The 21,761-nt window shown below is 47.6% G+C and overlaps 1 protein-coding gene across 2 annotated transcripts in view; it reads left to right on the top strand.

Annotated features, from left to right (window-relative positions):
• Nucleotides 1–21,761, top strand: part of LOC138526394 (pleckstrin homology domain-containing family A member 4-like) — a 291,575-nt gene that overhangs the window by 198,063 nt on the left and 71,751 nt on the right. For both annotated transcript variants that reach the window (XM_069637101.1, XM_069637089.1), the window contains exons 8-12: nucleotides 2,571–3,579; nucleotides 12,020–12,100; nucleotides 13,741–13,857; nucleotides 17,613–17,681; nucleotides 21,397–21,477. In XM_069637101.1, coding sequence (XP_069493202.1) covers nucleotides 2,571–3,579; nucleotides 12,020–12,100; nucleotides 13,741–13,857; nucleotides 17,613–17,681; nucleotides 21,397–21,477 — 1,357 coding nt within the window. The remainder of the gene's footprint in view (nucleotides 1–2,570; nucleotides 3,580–12,019; nucleotides 12,101–13,740; nucleotides 13,858–17,612; nucleotides 17,682–21,396; nucleotides 21,478–21,761) is intronic.

The following is a 21,761-nucleotide window of genomic DNA, read 5'->3' as shown; positions in this document are numbered from 1 at the left end:
GTTGCTGAATAAATATTCTTTAAACATCACAATTTGCTTACAATTTAACAAAAACGTACCCCTTGGGTACTATTCAAACAGTCTGTTCCTAAAGGAATGAATTGCCATTTGCAACTGTGGGCTGCTTTTTTATTGGTGCCCGGGACAGTTTTATGCTCCAGTCTGAACCAGTGAGCTGTCCCTGCACATTTCCTCCATTAAAAACAAAAAAAAAGTTTTTTTTAAAAATGTCGGGCTGTATTATCGCGCCCTCCTGGTGGTTGGGGGGGGGAGGGGTGCCCCTCACAGTTTGAAGACCTCTGAACTAGAGCGAATTAAATGAGATATTCTCACATCTGGTGAGTCAGCCATGCACGGCCATGTACACGTCTAAGGCTAGAGAGATGCCACAGGAAGGGACTTGCTTGGAGATTGTATCTCCTTTCAGACGAGAGTGAACTACACGCACTAATGATAGAGGTGGCCTTTATGCAGCTTCGCTGGGAGAATTCTGTGTGGAGGACACAGCCAGGGTTTGTAGTGGAGGTACTCTCACGTCACCATGTGAGACGTTTCTAGGTGATTTCATTGACAGAAAACACTGAGTTGTAATTTTAATTGTGGTAGTTAATTTTTTTCTTTTTAATAGGGCTGCCCAAATATCTTCCTACTGCCCAGAATCCACTCGCGGCTTGCCCTTAACCACCCCTACACCCACTAGCCCATAAAATATACCGAAATGTTTTGCCGCTACCAAGGAACTAGTGTACAATAATTTACTGCTCAGTAATTCGTCTATGCAACAGTGGTATACGCAACCCAAGAGTTGAAATAGTCCTCTTTCAGGAACCCACAGCAGGGTGCAGGAAGGAATCCATGTTCACATATTAGATGTCAGGCCAGTGTGAAAGTGTTCTTTAGATAAGGCAAAAGACTAGGCAACGTTGTGTTGCCTCTGGCAGTCGCTGCATCAGCCACTAAGGCGGGTCCAACCAGAGTGTAACCACATTGTATTTGGACCAGCTGCATGCAAGCCAGCCGAGAGCCACGAAACAGGGCAAAAGTTCCCCCGCTGCCTTCATAGACCGCATTCCGCTACTGGGCACATGCAACACAGCGGCATGGAGTCAATCTCACACGCTCGCTAGCCCTTACTGTATTGACTCCAATTCAAGAGCTGGAACAGGGGCAGAGCAAATGGTGCTAAATATCCATTAGGACAGTTCCACTGTTATATTTGTTTCTCGTAAGGGGGGCGAATTCTGCATAAATGCGTAGCATTTGATTAGCAGCTCCACATTTAAAAAGAAAATCATTACTTACCAGTAATAATAGTTTTGCACATTGATGTCGTTTTCAGTGAAATGTGACCAATCTATCCCCCTGAAGTGGATGGACAAGTCATAATTAACTATTTAATACGCACAGAAAACAATTCTGCATAAAGCAACATTTTAAAGAGTGCCAGCATAGGAGACATTGTGAAGGACCAGTCAGCATGGGAGGAGAAACTCATAACCGACAAACCGATGGTCAACATCCACAATCTCGGACCCTATAGTGATACCTCATGGAAATCAGGATGAACATACTCACCCTCATCATTTAAGAGGCAGGATAGCTCCGGGACAACGAGTTTGTCTTGGAAGCAAGACAACCAACACAGGTTCGAATCCCGATCTTGTGCTTAGAAACCACTCATGGAGTTGAGCGCTGAATAAAAGAACTATTATAATAGTAAGAGGCAAAACAAGGTCCCAACCACAAGATGCCAGACTTCTGCACATCATGCCTGCCAGTGAGGCAATTGCCATTTATACTGTGCCAACGGGCATCATACTGGTCTTTCTGATTATTTGCGTATTTGACCCATGCCAGGGATGACCCAACCTGAGTCTGTGATCAGGAAAGAAATGGGGTCTGGGGCAATAGGGGATAGGGTAAAGCAGGAAATGGAAGGCACTGTCAGAAGTAAATGCCCACGTGAAAGCATCAGAACAGCGGGCAGGGGGTTGCAGTGATAGTATATGCTTGGAAGCATGACTGCTACAAAGTCAAGTGAGGAACGGATAATCCCGGGTGCCGTTAAGAACTTTTGGAGCCTTTTATAGGCAGATGGAAATCAATACCGGAAACTGCTACAGGGCATAGAGCTTTTTCATGCTTTGACAGTGATGATTGGTTGGCGTGAGACTCCATGAGTGCTATTGGGCCGTTGACGCTAGTGAGGAGTAACATGGCTTTCAAAGTGTCAGGCTCACGCCTTGCGAGTTGGACTTGCTGGCTCTGTTATTGGTGTAGTCCATTTTAAAGACAAAGTGAAGCAAATTGTTGACCTATAGCAAGTACAAGTATCAAGGTTTTCTGACACATAACAAGCAATCATTAAGAGCAATAATGATAAAATGTAGCGCCTGTGAGCTTAGGTTGGAGTCGGCCTGGAAAAAGTTGATTAAGTTGGTCATTTCATGTGGCAGACCCATTTAATTCCAAAGCTCCACCAGTATTGCTTCGTCTCCTGTTTCACTTTCTTGCACTGTCCAGCTTGGCATCCGAAACATGTCTAACGTTGTCCCTGTTCTATATTGCAGGTCTTTCGGCCCGAGGACTCCATCTGGACAAGTTCCGAAGGGTTTTGAGAATCCACGTGAAGGGTATCCAGCTTCTCCTGTTGTCTCCCATGCTCCAGTGGTATCGCCATCATCGCCGTTGACCAACAGACAGGCAGCAGTCCTACCCGAGCCCGAGACATATGATGTCAGCATGGCGGAAGGAGGTTGGGAGAGGAAAGGTGAAGGACAAGCCACCTCCTGGCCAGAGTCTCCCCATCCGTCGCACAGCCGGCTTCAATCTACCCCATCGGGCTTCAGCCACAACACTAGGACTGCTGCCTCCCCTCCGACAGAGAGAGCGGGCCACACGAGCCAAGCGTCCATTCGTGCCTCACGTTCATACTCACTGCCACCAACACCTTCAGAACTTTCGCGGCCCCGTGCTCCGCTGGGGAGCAGTACTCCAGATGACAATGCATATGCCAACACATCTGGAGGGAGACCGGCTTACTATGCAGTAGCGCCTCAAGTGCAAAAATCCCGAGCTGCGGGGCCACACTCCCAACGAGATTTGCCTGAAACGCCACGGCAAAACCATCAAGATAAGATGACACAGGGGAAACTCCATGCCTCCTCTTGTGAGGAGCTCAACCTGATAGGCTCTTCTTCCCCAAGCAGCAAGACCCTAGCAAGGCCGCACACCCCCATGGGGAGAGTGGACATGCACCCTTTGGAAGATGCGGCTGGAATCCATGCCCCTACCCCCAGGCACCCCAAAGAGAAGCCCTCCGAAGCCTATGCAACCGGCGCGAGGAATCGAGGGCATCTGATGAGGTCTTCCTCCCGGCCGCTGACTCCAGCTGACCGTTATGACGTGCTGCCATCTGATGCCACCTACTGTACTGTGTCCATGGCACGATCACATGGTCAGGCCATCCGGCATCCGCGAATGCCTCAGCATCCAGGACAGGAAGATGAGCGCTTGGGCGATGGATACAGTGTCATTCTGGCTCCCCGCATGCATGGACCAAGTAGCAGCAGGTTGCAGGTGAGGGTAAACGCCCCCGTGGAGCCAGTATCCTCTGTGCCCCTAGAGGAGCATTCGGCAGAGTTATCATTGACCCCATCTCTGGCAAGATCGTTGCTTTTGTTCTCCCCTGTTTCCCTCCCTTCGCCTGGTTGCACTCTGAAACACCTGTGTACGAGCGCGATATAAATAAAATATCCTATCATATATCACGACACCGGACCAAATCAGCCAGCTAAGCAGAGGATGTGCACACACGCACAGACTCGCGCGCATGCATGCCCGCACTCCATCCCTGTCTCCCACGCACACACACACCCGACTAATCGGTTACTTAATCTAGAGACAAATAATGTTATGTTAAAAAAGGTGAATGCTACAAAGACCCAAAAAACATGAGGTTGTCAGCAGTGGAGGGGAGATTTAGCTTCCCGCCCTTTCCTCCAAACATTTTTCTTTTTGGGGAGAAGATACTTATATCTGAAAATGTTCGGTCGCCATCTTGGAAGTTGGAACTGAAGGGATCCCCCTACATGGGAAAGCTAGCGTGCCTCGAGCGACTGGACTCGGGTGGGTCTCAGGCTAGAGCTGGTTCCTTTGGGACTTGGTCGGGGTCCTTTTAAGCATGGGCAGGGTCTTGGCAGGCTTCGACGACATTATGGGAGTCTGGGAAGGGGCTTCTGGTGGGTTGAAGTGGGCATAAACTGGACAATGGCTGGCCTCCTTTGTGCTGGGTCGCTCTTTTTGAACCAATATGGACCCCCCGCCCCCATTAGACATGAAAGGCCCCGTGTGCTGGGAGGGGCTCCTACAAAGTTAGCACGGGAGCTAGCCAGACCGAGGAAGGCTTCTGGGGGGACTAGGTGGGTTTGTGGCAGTCTCGGGGAGGCTACTGTCAATGTGGTTGGTCCTCCTTTAGGGTGAGGTTAGCCCTTGGTGGGTGGCGCTGGTATGCTGGTCTGGATCCTCTTGTGTGGGACCCTGGCAGGGAGCGCTGAACTGGGGGGCAGGCCTTCCTGGTGGCTTGCGCTGTACAAAGCCCTTGTCAGGGTGTGACTGGGATTGCAAGGTTTTCTGGTTGCTTGGGCGGGGGCAGATTCCAGGAAAACTTTGTATAAATTCTTGGGAGACCGGATGGCCTCTTGCACAAAATCTTGGTGCACAGAGTCCCGCCTTTTAGAACATGCATCGAGTAAGGCCACAGTTGCCGAGAAATGAAGTATCTGCTTCCCAAAATCCCAAATAGAAGGACACTGACATGTGCCTGGGTAGATCTGAGGGAACTGAAACCCAATCTCAGAACCTGGGCCGTGATGCTTGCCATCAGCTTCCACCCACTCCCTTCAACAGCGCCTACCTCACTCACAAGTGTACCCAAGGGTGCCTATGCGATGTTACGTTAGTTGTCGTACACAATTTGTTTGGTTCTACGTGATTTCGCCAAATGAAATGTCATCGTGGGACATTTCATCGCCGAAATCTCATCGCCAGAAACCCTGTATTTTTTTTTTTTATTTCTGGCGGGGGGTTCCCCCCCCCCCCAAGACACCCCCTACTTTAATAATCATACCCCAACCCGCACAAAACACCCCCCAAAAAATATTTTTTAAAAAAAAGGGTTTCTGGCGATGAGAATTCCGGCGATGAAATGTCCCACGATGACATTTCATTCGGCGAAATGCGTGTATACCATTTGTTTATACCCATAATGGGCCAATCCTTGTCCCTCTGCGCCACAGTATTCGGTGCCACTGATTTTCAAATTCTGCACCAAGAAAACCAAAAATACATGCTGGCACACAACCAATTATAATGAAGGCCATTTGGCTAAAAAAGCAGAGTTTGGTGCCTTTTTATGGCTGTTTCTCTCACCCCTCACGCACCAAACATTTCCCCAATCTCTGTTTTATAATACTCCACAACTGCCTTGGAATCCCAATGCGTTCGTTCAGTATCTCAACCCATAGTCTTCTGTCTCATGCTCGCCTGACAAAATGCAAACTCCTTTCCCGCTTTCCCTCCCTCTTACTGCACCCATGCGATTCTTCCCAGCAGGCCGTGGTCTGGTTGCCTCAGGAGAGAGCACAATACGCTATGGACTAGGATACAGTGCTTTGAAACTACTGCGGTGGCGATTCGGCACGTTACAAAAGAAAAGTAGCCGAACAGAACACTGTTTTTTTTTCTTGTTAAAAGCGTAACATTTCCAGAAGTGAACGAGCCTTTTAGAAAGTAGTGTACAATTAGTGAGAGGGTTGTATGCCTCTAACAAGAGACCATAATGGCTGGTTTGTCTGACCCGGCCTGGCAGCGATGCTCAAAAGCTCTCCTTTACTGAGCGAGTGTTCACTGGGGGCCTAACTGACACAAGTGCACCGACACGGGGACCTCACACTGTTTAAGAGCCTGCAGATTGCCCCTAAACCTGTGTATGTCTTGGGGTGATGGGACGATCACACGTGCACTACATTCTGCAGGGGACACTGGCATATTGTGTTACCCCACTGGTGTTAAATGAATGGAACTAACAGAGGCGTAGCCAGCGTTGTCTAACAAGTAGGGCATGAAGCTAATGTAGTTCTGCCCACTGCAGTGAGATTAACATCTGTAAATGCCTACACAGCGTCGCTGAGTGGGAACTTTACAGATTTTGGGTGGGCCTTGCCTGCTGAGGCCCTAGCCGGTCTACGCCTCTGGGAACTAACCTGCTGCGGAAGTTCTGGGTGAAAGCAAAGACAGGTCAGAGACAATTGTGTCTAGAAATGGTTAGATTGTGAACTGGTGGACAGTCCTTGGTTATGCTCGATTTCTGTCTTCTCTCTCTGTAGTTCGTTGGGATACAGCGCCCTCTGGTGGGGATTTGGGGAAGTTCGCCTTGAATGTCACTCATTGGTTTTGGTCAGCCATTTTCTTCTTCTTTTGGCAATGTGTCTCGATGCCCATATCCCGCCAGCACTCATTCAGGTTAACCTTCTTTCTACTGTGAGCAGTGATCGAGATGAGCGTGAGCGGTTGGGAGCGGTGCTCCTCTAGTTTTTTCATTAAGTTTAACCATTCCTATAGTTGTATTTTAAAAAGAACTTGTTCCGGAATGGTTTTGTTTTAAAATAAAAGTGTAGGAAGAAGTTGTAACGTGCACCCCAGTTGTCACACTCCCAGAGATATAATATTCCCTTAAATTGGAGGCCTGATTGTTTTTTGCTTTCTCCTTACTGGGGATTCAAACCGTAACCTGCTGAATCGGCTCCACCCTCACATCAAGGGGAGCTGTTGTAGAACTGCTGGGTGGCTGTTATGTTTCAGTAGCCTGCTTGGGACAAACCCATTGGTAAAAGAATGGAGACCTAATCAGATATACATCGTCTCCTTTTCTTCCTTTCCCACTACCTGTTCCCCAGAAAGTGCTTGAAGCAATCTTGGTGGCTCATAAACCCTATGAAAATACCAGCAACATTTTCACATAAGTGAAAACTAGTCCCCCAGACCCTCTGCGCATCCCTCTCCCACCCCGCACCCCCTTCCTGGTTCCCGCTCCCCTCCCGCCTCCTAACCCGCCCACCCGACTCTGATTGGGCCGTGAGCCCTTGTTGAATGGGTCTAGCGACCCTCCTCGCGCCGGCCCCTGCATTCCCTGCAGGCAGCCGGCGCGAGGTAAGAAGCCCATCCGGGCCCTCCACATTTCTTTCTGGGGGCAACTAGGCCCCCAGACCCTCTGCGCATCCTTCTCCCACCCGCACCCCCTTCCTGGTTCCCGCTCCCCTCCCGCCTCCCAACCCGCCCACCCGACACTGATTGGGCCGTGAGCCCTTGTTGAATGGGTCTAGCGACCCTCCTCGCGCCGGCCCCTGCATTCCCTGCAGGCAGCCGGCGCGAGGTAAGAAGCCCATCCAGGCCCTCCACATTTCTTTCTGGGGGCAACTAGGCCCCCAGACCCTCTGCGCATCCCTCTCCCACCCCGCACCCCCTTCCTGGTTCCCACTCCCCTCCCGCCTCCCAACCCACCCACCCGACTCTGATTGGGCCGTGAGCCCCTCAACTCTGGTCCTCCCAGGGCAGCCCCCTGCCCGGCAGCCCCCAGCGGCTAAGGGCCCCAAGGCCAAGGGCGGCTCCAACAGAGGCGGCTCCAGGAAGTGTCAGCAGGTGTCCGCAGGGGACACCAAGGAAGCCACCAGACACCGACAAAACTGTAAGTGCTGGCATGAGTGGAGGGTAGAGCAATAACTCTACTCCAGAAAGCTCCTGCCACTCTTAACTTACCTTTGAATGGTCTGCAGTATAATGTTAACCTGTACCGTAGCCCGAAAGAACCACACAGATTAGCCTGCGCCACTTCTAGGCAGAAATGTGATTGTTAGCAAATGCCATACTTAGATTGAATCTCTAATAGCCTCTCTGTGAATAGTTGAATTTAGAAATGTGCCCAATAGCCTCTCTGTGAAAGTTGAACTTAGAAATGTGCCCAATAGCCTCTCTGTGAAAGTTGAACTTAGAAATGTGCCCAATAGCCTCTGTGTGAAAGTTGAATTTAGAAATGTGCCCAATAGCCTCTCTGTGAGAGTTGAATTTAGAAGTGTGCCCAATAGCCTCCTTGTGATAAGCTGAATTTAGAAGTGTGCCCAATAGCCTCTCTGTGATGAGCTGAATTTAGAAATGTGCCCACTAGCCTCTCTGTGATAAGCTGAATTTAGAAGTGTGCCCAATAGCCTCTCTGTGATAAGCGGAATTTAGAAGTGTGCCCAATAGCCTCTCTATGATAAGCGGAATTTAGAAGTGTGCCCAATAGCCTCTCTGTGATAAGCTGAATTTGGAAGTGTGCCCAATAGCCTCTCTGTGAGAGTTGAATTTAGAAGTGTGCCCAATTACCTCTCTGTGAAAGTTGAACTTAGAAATGTGCCCAATAGCCTCTCTGTAAAAGTTGAACTTAGAAGTGTGCTCAATAGCCTCTCTGTGATAAGCTGAATTTAGAAGTGTGCCCAATAGCCTCTCTGTGATAAGCTGAATTTAGAAGTGTGCCCAATAGCCTCTCTGTGAGAGTTGAATTTAGAAGTGTGCCCCAATAGCCTCTCTGTGAAAGTTGAATTTAGAAATGTGCCTAATAGCCTCTCTGTGATAAGCTGAATTTAGAAGTGTGCCCAATAGCCTCTCTGTGATAAGCGGAATTTAGAAGTGTGCCCAATAGCCTCTCTGCGATAAGCGGAATTTAGAAGTGTGCCCAATAGCCTCTCTGTGAGAGTTGAATTTAGAAGTGTGCCCAATTACCTCTCTGTGAAAGTTGAACTTAGAAATGTGCCCAATAGCCTCTGTGAAAGTTGAACTTAGAATTGTGCCCAATAGCCTCTCTGTGAAAGTTGAACTTAGAAATGTGCCCAATAGCCTCTCTGTGAAAGTTGAATTTAGAAATGTGCCCAATAGCCTCTCTGTGAGAGTTGAATTTAGAAGTGTGCCCAATAGCCTCTCTGTGATAAGCTGAATTTAGAAGTGTGCCCAATAGCCTCTCTGTGATAAGCTGAATTTAGAAGTGTGCCCAATAGCCTCTCTGTGAGAGTTGAATTTAGAAGTGTGCCCAATAGCCTCTCTGTGAGAGTTGAATTTAGAAGTGTGCCCAACAGCCTCTCTGTGATAAGCTGAATTTAGAATTGTGCCCAATAGCCTCTCTGTGAAAGTTGAATTTATAAATGTGCCCAATAACCTCTCTGTGATAAGCTGAATTTAGAAGTGTGCCCAATAGCCTCTCTGTGATAAGCGGAATTTAGAAGTGTGCCCAATAGCCTCTCTGTGAGAGTTGAATTTAGAAGTGTGCCCAATAGCCTCTGTGAAAGTTGAATTTAGAAGTGTGTCCAATAGCCTCTCTGTGAAAAGTTGAGTTCAGAAGTACAATTAGAAAGTTGCATTAAGAAGTATGCCCAATTACCTCTCTGTGGAAAGCTGAATTTAGAAGTGTGCCCAATAGCCTCTCTGTGAAAGTTGAATTCAGAAGTGTGCCCAATAACCTCTCTGTGAAAGTTGAATTTAGAAGTGTACCCAATAGCCTCCCTGTGAATAGATGAATTTAAAAGAGTGCCCAATAGCCTCACTGTGGAATGCTGAATTTAGAAGTGTGCCCGATAGCCTCTCTGTGAGCGTTGAATTTAGAAGTGTACTTCTCGGTGAAAATTGACTTTGAAGTGCATTTAGAAGCCGAATTCAGAAGTGGATCCAATAGCCTCTCTGTGAAAAGTTGAATTCAGAAGTACAATTAGATAGTTGCATTTAGAAGTGTGCCCAATTGCCTCTCTGTGAAAGCTGAATTTAGAAGTTTACTCAATAACCTCTCTGTGAATTTTAGAATCATGCCCAATAGCCTCTCTATGAATTAGAAGTCTCTGAAAGGGCATGTAAACCATCACATCTCACCAGCACGCTTACTCTCTCCTTACATCACCACTCAACTAGAACACAGAGATACTATGACACCATTCGGTATAACTGTTCTCATATCAACATCCGCCGCTCACTCCACATCACTCTAAATAATCAATGCTGGTTACACACGCCCCAGCAAGGCGTTCTCCTCAGGCCTAACGCAGCCACATCCGATCTGGATAAAACCTGCCAGAACGAACACATACTCCTGACCTCTCAACCACCACACCTACCGCTAGAAAGCAGCTATTACACGATACTGCACGAGCTGAACACATACCCGGTGCTCACACGCACCTTTTGACTCTATCTACTCTCTCTACTGATATGAACTTCGGTTCCCAAGGGCGTTCAACCTACCAGCGCCTTCAGACCATACCAATGGTATATAAGGCGCTATATAAATGCAAAATAACATAACATAACATAAGTCCTTGTCATGCATAGCTGTGCAGTTTGACCTTAAAGTCATCTAGGAAAGACTGCTCCTATACATATTCCTATCCAAAATGGGATGGGCTGCTCCTGCTTCATGTAAGAGATTTCATTGAAGGAGCCACTCACCCATTCATAGAAGAGTGGAGTGTTCGTTTCCCTGCATCGTCAAGAATCGCCAACAGTTTGGAGGCACTGGCTCAATATATTATGGGTGTGCTGACATGGGTGTTGGTGTTTTTTGTTTTTGGGGGCTGAAACACCTCCCACAGCAATTACAACATTACGCAGCAGTGACGTTAGACAAACACCTGCAGACACGCACACTGGGAACTGAGCTGAGTATAGCAAACTCTTTTCATGTAACGCTCCAAACCAGGGCTGGATTGGGAACCAAAAGTGGCCTTGGAAATGTTGTGCAAAGTGGACACCTATTGCACATTGCGAAAACAGCCTCAAAACTATTTGGACAAAATGGATCCAAATAGTGAAATTTGAAGCATTACTTTGACAGCAGCGCTCTGTTGGTCCCAAGCTAAGTTTATGCTATATAAACCAAAGTACAACTACTAATACATAACAGTCCCTATAGAGGGATTTGAAAGTTGTTAATCATAAGAACTAACATATCACATTTGTTAAGACTGAGGAATAACATACTGAAAGCTTTAAAACAAATTCCTGACCAGAATGTGGAGGGTGAGGAAGAGGTGTAAGAAAGGGTGCAGGGTGCTTGGCAGAGGCCCAGGGTGCAGTGGCCCACGCGGAACTCGCCAGAGCTTCCTGTATGACAGTCCACCACTGCTCTAAACCGGTTCCACCTGAGTCGCCCCGGCAGAGTTGAATCTGGAGAATCCACCCTTGATTCCAAACTTCTGGTGGAGAGGAGGAATTCCAAGAGATTCCCCTATTTATTTGCACTTTTTTGTGCCCTCTCTGATTGGGTGACAAGCCATTTCAGCCAATCCGAAAGCAGAAAGGCCAGTCTCTGAATTGGCTGAAATGTTCACCTGCCCAGCGCTGACTGAATTTTCAGTCTCTCTGAGTCGCCAAAATCCCCTCAGCCATCGAGACAGGTCAAAGAGGCCAAAACCGGAATTTCTCACGGTGGGCGGAATGACAGAGTGCGGGGTATTTTCTCTCAATCTGCCATTCTGCCCCGTGTACAGGAATAGGCCACTTCCCTATTCATAACACAAAGGCAATTTGTCTCTTTTCTGTGACCCCTTAATAAACCATGAAATAGATTCTCAGGGTCAAGTCCTAAGAAAATGGGGGGACTCATTAACATAGCAATTGAATGTGGTATCACTAGAAATTAGCATATGAAGGTGCCCGCTGAAAAAGGTGGGTACCCTCCACTTGAGCCCTGATTCTTGTAAGGTATCAGCTGAAGAAGGCTTGCTTATTTCAAGTTCGCATGTTGTTCCATTTTAGGTGTGAGAAGCCTAACCAGTCCTGTTTTTCTTACATGCAGTCTTACTTTTACAATGGGAAACGGGAAACTACAAGTACCAGACTGCAAAGCGCGGCAGCTGAGAAGGAGTTGAGCCCACTGTGTTAGGCGGGGAATTATGATGTTGCTCGTCTTTGATGTGCTTTGCATTCTCTCTTTGACCTGCAGTACTCGGATCGCACATTCATGGCGTCGCCCGCCTTCGTTCCTCGAACCCACAACAGCACGCCCCGGCTCCATAATAAGATGGTGAGTTCTGGGCCTGAAGGGAGTGCTCTAGGTAAGGAGTGAGTGAAATGAAAGCCGCTGCTGCCGCATTCCATGGTTAAGGGCTTGTTACGAAGATCTTTGCTCAATCTATTGGTTTATATTCCCAAATCCGGCTTGCAAATTCATCCATTCATCCATCTGAGGTTAATAAAAGGAGTGCTCACTGATGTCTGAAATAGTCACCACAAATGTTCACTTTCACTATAAATCACCAAACTATACTTGAACTAGGCAAGAGGGACCATCACTGTGTCTAAAATAATGAGAATTATTCTTAGAGCTCTGGGAATGTGAGAGAAGTTGTTGGAGAGTGCCCACAAGGGGCGATATAATGGTATGTTAAACTCTACTGTGCCCATGCGTGCCTCTGAGGTCACAGGTGAGAGACACCACTTGCTCATGCAGCCCACGGATCTCATTGGTGAATATTTGTGCCCATGGTCTGCCTGCGGTGACTCCTGGAAGAGCCTAGGCAATGATATGCCAGTCCATGAGGTCAGCTAACTGATTGCGTGGCATCTCGTGAAGAACTTTGGGTTGCCCATTCAGTAAAGGGTTCTCACGGAAATGTTTCCAGGCTCTCTAGAGCCTTGGCAAGCGGCATGGATTCCAGAATTGCATCTATGCTCCATCTTGATGGAGCAGGGGCTAGAAGGGCACAACGCATGTCACCGCTAGAGCAAAACCCTATACTTTATGTACCCCGTGTTGATCTTAGACCTCCATGGGGACCTTACTGAAAGAACACAGGCAGATCTGCTGGGGCTGCATAGTCCATTATTGCGCTGAAAGTACCCCATCCCACCCCTCACTGCCTTGCCCCCCCTCTCTCTCCCTGCCTTGGTAAATTGGTGCCAATTGCAACAGCGCTTTAACGTGTGGAGTCTGCAAGCCTCCCGCCCTGATGTGGTGGGAAGTGAGGCCTCTTGTATCAGTGTTGCATTCATAGTACCTGTTTCCATGGTGCACACCTCAAACTGAATGGTCTCTTGCCATTTAACAGCAGATGTTATCCTCACCTAAGGTAGCATGTAGCCTAGCACAGAGCACACTGTCGCCCTTCTGTGTAAGGCCCCTTGGAACTCATAACAGATGGTCATTGTTACCCAATGAAATGGTATTCATTTCAGCAACCTTGGAAGGGTGAAAGGCTGAGTGGACCTGCTGGTTGAGCGTGATGCCAAAACCGAGATCCTTTTTAGTGGATGAATTATACCAAGGAACCAAAGCCTGATGTATACATTATTGATATTAAGTTTTGGTAACTTGCGAATGATTAAAGGCAATGTTAGCCTTGTTGGGATTCAAACAGGAGATATCCACGCTGCTCACAGATATCTGTTGCAGGTGCACTAGCGCACAGAGCTATCTCATTGACGTTTTGGTTTGACTACAAATTAGTTATATTTCGTTTTGTTAACTTGAGATGGATTGAAGGCGGGGTTACCCTTGTCAGGATTCAAACAGGAGATATCCACGCTGCTCACAGATGTCTGTTGCAGGTGCACTAGCGCACCGAGCTATCTCATTCACGTTTTGGTCAGTTACACAAGTGCAGCAGGCATCTCATGTCACCTTCCACCCTGACGTCAGAGAGCTTCTCTCCCTTATTTCTGCAGGTTTCCCACCCATCGCCAGCGAATCCAGGTTATGCCCAGCTGCCCCCTCTGCCTCAGTTCTCGAGCCGCTCGGCCTCTCACGTGATGCCCGGGAAGAGGATATCCTTGGCTGTGCCGGTAGGTGTTTAAGCTTTCATTTGGGGTATGAGAAACACCAGGACTCCTTTGTACCGTGGGATTTGGCTTTTGGTTATACCAGGGAGCTCCAACCCTGATCCTCAAGAGCCAAATTCTCGTCCATGTTTTCAGGATAATCCCACCAAATCTGTTGAATGTAAATGGGAACTACTGACGTAGCCCAGGGCCATCCTGAAAACCTGGCTCGGCGCTTGAGATTCAGGCAATTTGTTTTCCCTTGGGGACACTGAGTCCTCTGGACCTCTTAAAGCAAAGGGATTTTCTGTTGAGAAATTATAGGCAGCCATTTTGGGAATTGTGTAATGCTCCTGAAGAAAAATCAGACAAAGAAATCACCTGACAAAAATAGCCCAAAGAACTATCTACGTGATGAGAATAGGGAAGATCCTCCATACTAAACCCAACCTGACGAGAAAGGCCGGGAGTCTGTACCCAAGCAAAAAACATCGAATGCATGTGCGATAGAGGCTGGGATGAGGACAGGATTAAGAAAAAGTAAAGGGCGTGGGGATAATTGATGATCACAGAGGGCAGTTTGAGACCATCGTGTCGACATATAAAGACAATGGGAGGAAAGTGAGTACTGGAAGAGGAGGACAAATTTAGCGGCAGGCGGGATGAGTTGGTTGCGCACCAAAGAAAAGGGGATTCAGAATGTTCACAGGAAACAATCCGGGTTAAGAGGGAGCTCGAGGAATGGAGGCGTTCACCATTTAAGGATAGTTTCTAAAATGGGGAAAACCATTTCCGTGAAAAGTGTTTTTGTCAGAAATATACATAACTGATGTTAAAGGTGTTATGGGTTCAGGTGGATTTTGGCCATTGGGAAATTCGGCATCCTAAAATTGGAGGTCAACACATTGATCCAACGGTAGGAGCTGGTGTGAGAGGGTGGAAGTTGGTAAACGCAAAGGCACGAATAACATTTGGATAACTTGACTTGAAAAAAAAAGATGGAGGCAGGAAGTACGAGATACCAAGCCAGGCTTCATCCCTAGTTTGTCAAAATATAGGTGGGCCAGATTAGGTGCAACGGGTCATGAGGAGGGAGAATGGGAAGGTTGATGATTAAGGGGAGAATAGAGATGCCATGTCCGACTCTGCATGAGATGAATCTGCCACGCTCCCGTCTAGCTTTTCAGTAACCAGTTGTTTGTTTGCAGCCTCTGGCGTTCCAGATGTTTTGGACTACAACTCCCATGATCCCTTACCATTTACTATGCTGGCTAGGCCTGATGTACATTGATGTAAATTGTGTCCAAAAGCATATGGAGAGCCAAAAGCTGCAGAGCCTGGTATCGGCTTTCCAAATTACAATATATCTACGTCTTTACATGGTACCAGATACTCTCTCCCGACGCTTGTTTTGTCGGTGAACCATGTTAACTGAGGTACGTGCTGGCAAATAAAGGGAAGATGGGATAATCCCTTTGTTTGGCAAACTTAAACATGGGTTCACAATCGGAAATATAAAGGATTTTTAAGTTTTGGAGAGGGTGAGTGGAATTTCATAATTTTGTTATCATTTGGTTTTCCCTTTTGAAATGTGACTTTGTAACTTTATTTAGTGTGGGGGTGTTTTCCAGCTGTGTTTTTATTAAGGTACATTTAGAATTGGGGCCCAGGGAGAGGAGCTTGCCAATCAATTGGCTGGGAATGTGCGTGCCATGGTCTGCTGTTCCGACAATACCGGAAAACTCCTAACGAGGGCCTAAGTGTCAATGGGGAGGGTTGCGTGTCCATAATTAATGTATTATTTGTGAGGTACTTAATACCAGAGACCAGTCTCTAAGCACGGGACTGGGACCAGGATTCAAACCTGTGTTGCTCTGCGTTGGCCTGCATCCAAGAGAAACGCGTTGCCCAGAGCTATCCTTCCAGTTCACACCTAGCTGGACGGAATGCTGTGATGTTGTGTTGCAGGCAACCACTGGTCTGGACTCTTTGCTTTCGTGCATCTCGCAAGCTGATGCACTGAACGATATTTAATGACTGACTAGCATATGGGTGTAGTGTACTGGACAGCATCTGTCAAAACGGTGTCCTGCTTAAACATGTTCCTGAGCTACAGGCATGAGTTAACATGTGAACCTGTAGTCCTTTAAGAGATTTAGTCTGTTTGAACTGTTTAGCCTCATGCATGTGTTCAGGAGAGAGAAACACTGGTCCAGAGGAGGGCAACAGGGTTTCCTTCAACATGGGTAAGCCATCAAGGACAACTCTCGAGAGGGCAATGAGGCAAGTGACAAAGTCCGCTGTCTCGCCCTTGGGGCCATATGTGGGGTGATGAGGGCGCTAGGTCTGGGTGGCAAAGCGTTGCATGGGGCAGGTCAGGGCAAGTGGATGATTCCAGCTAAACTCAAGCCTTGAGCCACAGCGCCCTGGAAAACATGGAGCGGGACCCTCCTGCTTGCCTGCCTCTGGCAGAAACACACAGACGAAATCCTTGTCCATTACAAGGGGAACAGCGGTGGAGAAGTCTGTGTGTGGTGAAGGAGAGCTTCACCAACAGAAAAACGTACCGCAGAGCAGACCTACCGCATACCCATTCATGTTGTGTGTCTTGTAGGCATTGGGATGCGTGATGCAAGGTTTAGGTTATTTTCTGGCACGTCTCATGTTTAGCCCGGAGAGCCAAGTCAGACCCCCTCGCTTGGCTCCACACATGAGCTCTCCTGTTCCCCCACCTCTGCCGGTGCCCCCGCCAGCTATTGGATGAGGGGGCGGAGTTGTTTTGGGGAGAATCCCCTGGTCGCACCCACTTTGTCTCTGTCTCTGGGCGGGGAACAGTCTTATTGCCACCACAGACCCTCCAGGCTCTTTCAGGAAATCTTAGCATGGTAGTCCCACAGAACCAGCAGGCCTGCACGCGCGGCTCCCCTTGCATGGGTGCAGGAATCCAGCATGCATCTACAAAGGGAAAGAGAGGGTCTTGAATTAGAGCAGGAAAGTCAACAATCAGCCGCCCTTCCATTGTGCAGTGCTTCCACTTTCATGCAGCTCGGGGAGTCCACCCTGGGGACAGGATGTGGGCGTGGCAATCAGTCAGAGGACCATTCAAGGGACGAGCCAGCCACAAGTCCCACACCAGAACTAGAAGTCATCCACCACCCGATTTCTACCCCAGCTGCCTAAATAGAGACACCCGAGTTTCCCTACATTAGAAAGAGGCTGGAGGGCGGGGCCAGGGTGTGGCAGACGGATCGAGGACCCTCAGAGCGAAGGAGGAGCCAATCCTATGTCGCACATCGGGGCTGTTGGCCATTCCCAGGGGCAGAGCCCCACAGCCAAGTTAACCATTAAGCCCATCAACGCTAACCCACCTGAGACCCTTTTCACCAGAGAGAGGCTGGAATGCGGGGCCAAAGGGCTTTACAAGACCACAAGATAAGACTGACTGGGTGGGGGGGTTGAAGCACGAGCTGGCAGGAGTTTAGAGAACCCGACATGAAGAAAGGAGTGGTAATAAAAAAAAAAAAACTGGCAGTTACTGCAGCAAGGCTGAGTCTGAAGCTTATGCCCAATCAGATGAGGGTAAAATAGCAGGGGTTGTGCTGAAATGCAAGCATTACCCACACAACAGAAAATGAAGGAGTGCCCCACGAGACTGGTTGATACTGAAGCTGCAGTTGACACCAGAGTTGTTTAAAGGGATTGTGTGATTCTGAATATTTGAGTATTGTATCTCACATTTAGTGTTTCTTCTGTTTATAAATCCTGTTTTTGTTTTGCAGCCCCACAGTTCTGGAATGTACCGTGAAAGGATGCCAAGGCCTGTCCGGGTGGCTGAAAACGACACTGATGTAAGCCCCAGGTGCTTCCCTTGCAGGCCACCCAAGATCCCTAGAACTGCTCCCCCAATTGGCTATTGGCTCTTTGCAATGTCCTTATTTCATCACCCGATAGTCTATGAAATGTAGAGTAATTGCTATGGGTTTACATTTTCATTTTAAGTGTTTATGCCTAATCATCTGAGAAGGCTGTCACGTACATGAGCTGCTCATGATATGATACGGCATTTATAACGCGCTTAATGCCCAGCGGTTTCTAAGCACGGACCCGGGATCGAACCTGTCTTGCTTCCAAGGCGAGCACATTGCCCTTGAGCTATCCTCCCGAGACAAATGTTCCACAGATGGCTTTCTCAAGGGACCGGCTTGCCTCTGTGCCGAGTGGAGGGGAGAAGGGGAGAAGGTGAGCAAAGGGTCTTCGTCTTGTGCATTGCTCAGCTCTTAGGAAATGTATCCTGCTAAAGGAATGCGGCATCTAGGGTTGGCAGTCTGTCAGCATTAGTCTCAACATTTAAGCAGGGCAGAAACCTTCGAACAAAGCAAACAGCCTTACGGCTTGAAATCAACAACTATTGTGCCGGTGTACAATAGCAGCGGTCCAAACAGCGGCAGGAGCTTGTAGCTTCTACTTTTTATCTCTATAAGTTGCACCCTCCTTCTGAATAACCTCCAGCATGGGAAATAGTAGGGTGTGTTCCACTACTCTCCTCTTTCCAGAATCCCAGCACCCAAGCAGGGGTGCGAATCATGGCTAGTTTGGGGCTCTTGGTCAGACAGTCCAAAGAGCTCTGGGTACCATGGAAGGCCAGTGTGTAGAGTTTGGGGCAAGTGGGTGACAGTGTGAGAAGGCACATGCACGGGCAACCTTAGGTGCTAGGGGCGCATGGAGGCACATGAAGGCACATGGCCTGTGAGGGGCATGGGAGCACAGAGTATAAGGACTTCTAGGAACATGGACAGTGTGGGAATATTTAGGCTGCAAGGTGACGCGGTCCTGTGATTATGCTGGGAGTCCTGGCCAGTCTTGGGACACATGGGCAAGTTGTAGTCCGGCTTTGGGTTCAAGAAAATAAAGTGCGACGTACTTCAGGACAGGTCAAGTGAGCAGGTAGGGGGCCTGGTGCCTCTCAATCCCTCGCATTTCTGAGGCACTATATCACGATTGTCCACGTTTTCAGGATGACCAGTGACTATGTAAATAATACCCACTTTGATTAACTCTGTTCAAATGTATGTTTTGTGGATATCCTAAAAACATGGAGTGGGTTTTTGCTCTTGGAGATTAAACTCGGAGACGTATGAACCGTATACTCTGGTATTCGTATCTGAACGTGTTGTTGCTGTTCTGGTGACAAGGCACATTGCGTGTAGTGTTGTTATATGATAAATGATCATTCAAACACATGTATACAAACCTATCCAAGTGAAATGGTTAAAACGTGGGATGCTTGTAAATCTTTCCCTTACAAAGTGGCCATGCTCAGTTACAATATTGCGTTTGAAGTGGAGACACTGGGCTTCATTCTAAGTTTGCTGGTCCCAAACAAGGGTGCTGGTAAGCTCACTGGCACCCTTGCTTCCGGACTGGCAAACTAGGAGTCTGCCTGCCGTGGCCGCTGTGCCTGACAGGTCTGACCCTGCCGGGCGCAGCGGTGACGGTAGGCAAACCCTTCACGGAAGCACCGGAAGGGTTACTGCCGGACCCGTAATGAGGCCCACTGTCTTCTTACAGAGCGCTTTGAGGTCTAAGCTTGCAAACTACGCTGTGAAACCTTGCTTCTTGGAAACCCGCTCCAACAAACCTCACCCACATGTGTGCTACACAACGCACCATTCCAGGCCAGCCTGTCTGCAGCTGTCTCGTGGAGCTGTGAACCTCTTTGCCCTCGCCCTTGTCCTTGGAATTCGTTGTGAATGCCAGAGATGTACATTGTGGATTGTAGCCCCTGCGCGTTTTATAAATAGAATAACAGATGGGCAGCTGAAAAATTCCACCCTAGGTTTTCTGGTTCTGATTTTCGCAATCTGGGGGAGGCTTTTACTAATGCAGGCAGCTGCCTGTTCGTCTGTCTGAGTTAAGACATCTTGACGTGACTACTTTCATGTGTTCCCATGGCATGTTTATTCCAAATATGGAAATGAGATTTCAGAAACGCCTTTTCTACATTCCCCCAATATTATTTTTAGTTGCTTGTTTGTTGTTCCTCTTGTTTCCACCCTGTCGTTTGCCAAACACATGTTCATCACTGCCATGTCTGTCTTCCACCTATTCATCCATCCAACAGCCCATTCACCAATATTCCCACCCAACCACCCATTTTTGATTTACACATCCGGCTACCCAGTAACTCAGTGAACCGCCTATTTTTCGGACACTTTCCCCACCATGCTTATCTCATCAATAGGGGTCTGTACTGCTTTTTTGAATAACCCTTCTACCTACCTTATGTTACAATAGAGAGCATTCTATTTTTGAAGAACACCCCAAGATCCTCTGTCTATCAAGATGTCAGTTACATTACCCATTCCTTCTTAGCTTGTCAGATGGATAACACCGAAAGACAACACATTTTGAAAAATGCACTGTAGAAGTGTAAACACTCAATCTCACAATTGACCGGCCACCTATCCACTTAGCAATCCATGCACTCAACCATTATTTGTATATAGTTATTGAAAATTAAAAGTGCTTCGACAAAGGTAATGTCAATTCACGCAACACTCCTTCACCAGAACATACAATTTACCCAAAATACAAATGTACCCAAGTCGCCATTCACCCAACTACTCATTTAACATGTATGCATCCACTCCTCCTAACCTAAAACTGTCCCTCTAACTGTGCATATATTCAAAGTCCCATCCACCCAACCAACCGACCGTCCAACAACCCATCAATCCAACTGTCTATTCATAATACCACCTGTTCAGCCAACCACCCATTTAGCCTTCAAACTCATTCACCAAACAATCCTTTTGTGCAACTTTCCATTCAACCCACCAGCCATTCACCCACTAACCTGTAGATGCAACTATTTGAATACCCATTCACCCATTGACTTCATCATTTGATTTTCCAATTCATTCAACCAACCATTCTCTTGTTCACCCATTAACCATCTTAGAAACGACCAAACTACCCCTTCAGCAATATGGTTCCCTAGCATACCCACATTCATGTGCCCGTTCAACAGCCAACCTTCTAGCAAACTTTAATTTACCAATTTACTTAACCACCCATTCACTCATCCATACAACAAGCAATTTACCTAAGTCCGATTATTCCAACTATATCTTCACCCATCCGACCATTCTCCCAAGCCTCCTCATTTTCTACCATACTGTAAATCCTGCCAACTACCCATATAAAATCTGTGTATTCACCAAACTACTCTCCCGACAAGCAATTTACCCAATTCCACATTAAACCAACTCTACACATTCACCCACAAAGGAATTGGCCATGTAGCCGTTTTCCCAACCATCCTTGCACCAAAATTGCATTCACCCAGCCTCCTTTCTTCCCATACCTATGTGTTCAGCAACCAGTTTACCAAACTGCCCATTCACCAATGAGTCATGCTGCTCATCACCCAACGGTCCATTCACTCAACTGCCCATTCATGAAACTTTCCATTTACCCAACTCCTCTCTTTTCTTATTTCCACAGCCTCATTCCCATTATTTTCCCTTCCTCATCTCTCTTCATTCCTTACTCTTTCTTCAGATTCTTTTGACCAAACTCTGTGGCCAAGACAAGCTACTGCAGAGTCTAGAGGAGGAGTCTCTACGGCTCAGAACAGATAAGGTAAGTACCTGTGGCTATCTAAAATGTCCCATTATGTCTTAATAGCTGTACCAATACATTACAAAGTGCTTGTGTGTTTATCGTTTCGATTTCCAGAATCTGTGTATGTTTCTGTTCCTTTTCTTATATTTTTTGCTAATAAAATATGGTCTCCCGCACCAACTTTCCCATAAGAAGTGGTGCTCCAGCTACCTTCAACCTAAAAGACACTTGCGTCAATCATGTTGCTAGTTTGTGCATTCTGAATAGTTGCACTAAACATCCCAAGTGGAATCTCAAAGGTG

Source organism: Ambystoma mexicanum, chromosome 1q (genome assembly GCF_040938575.1).
Source record: "Ambystoma mexicanum isolate Mex_15411 chromosome 1q, UKY_AmexF1_1, whole genome shotgun sequence".
Classification (NCBI taxonomy): domain Eukaryota; kingdom Metazoa; phylum Chordata; class Amphibia; order Caudata; family Ambystomatidae; genus Ambystoma; species Ambystoma mexicanum.
The sequence above is the reverse complement of the archived record's forward strand: the minus strand, read 5'-3'. Positions and strand labels throughout refer to the sequence as shown.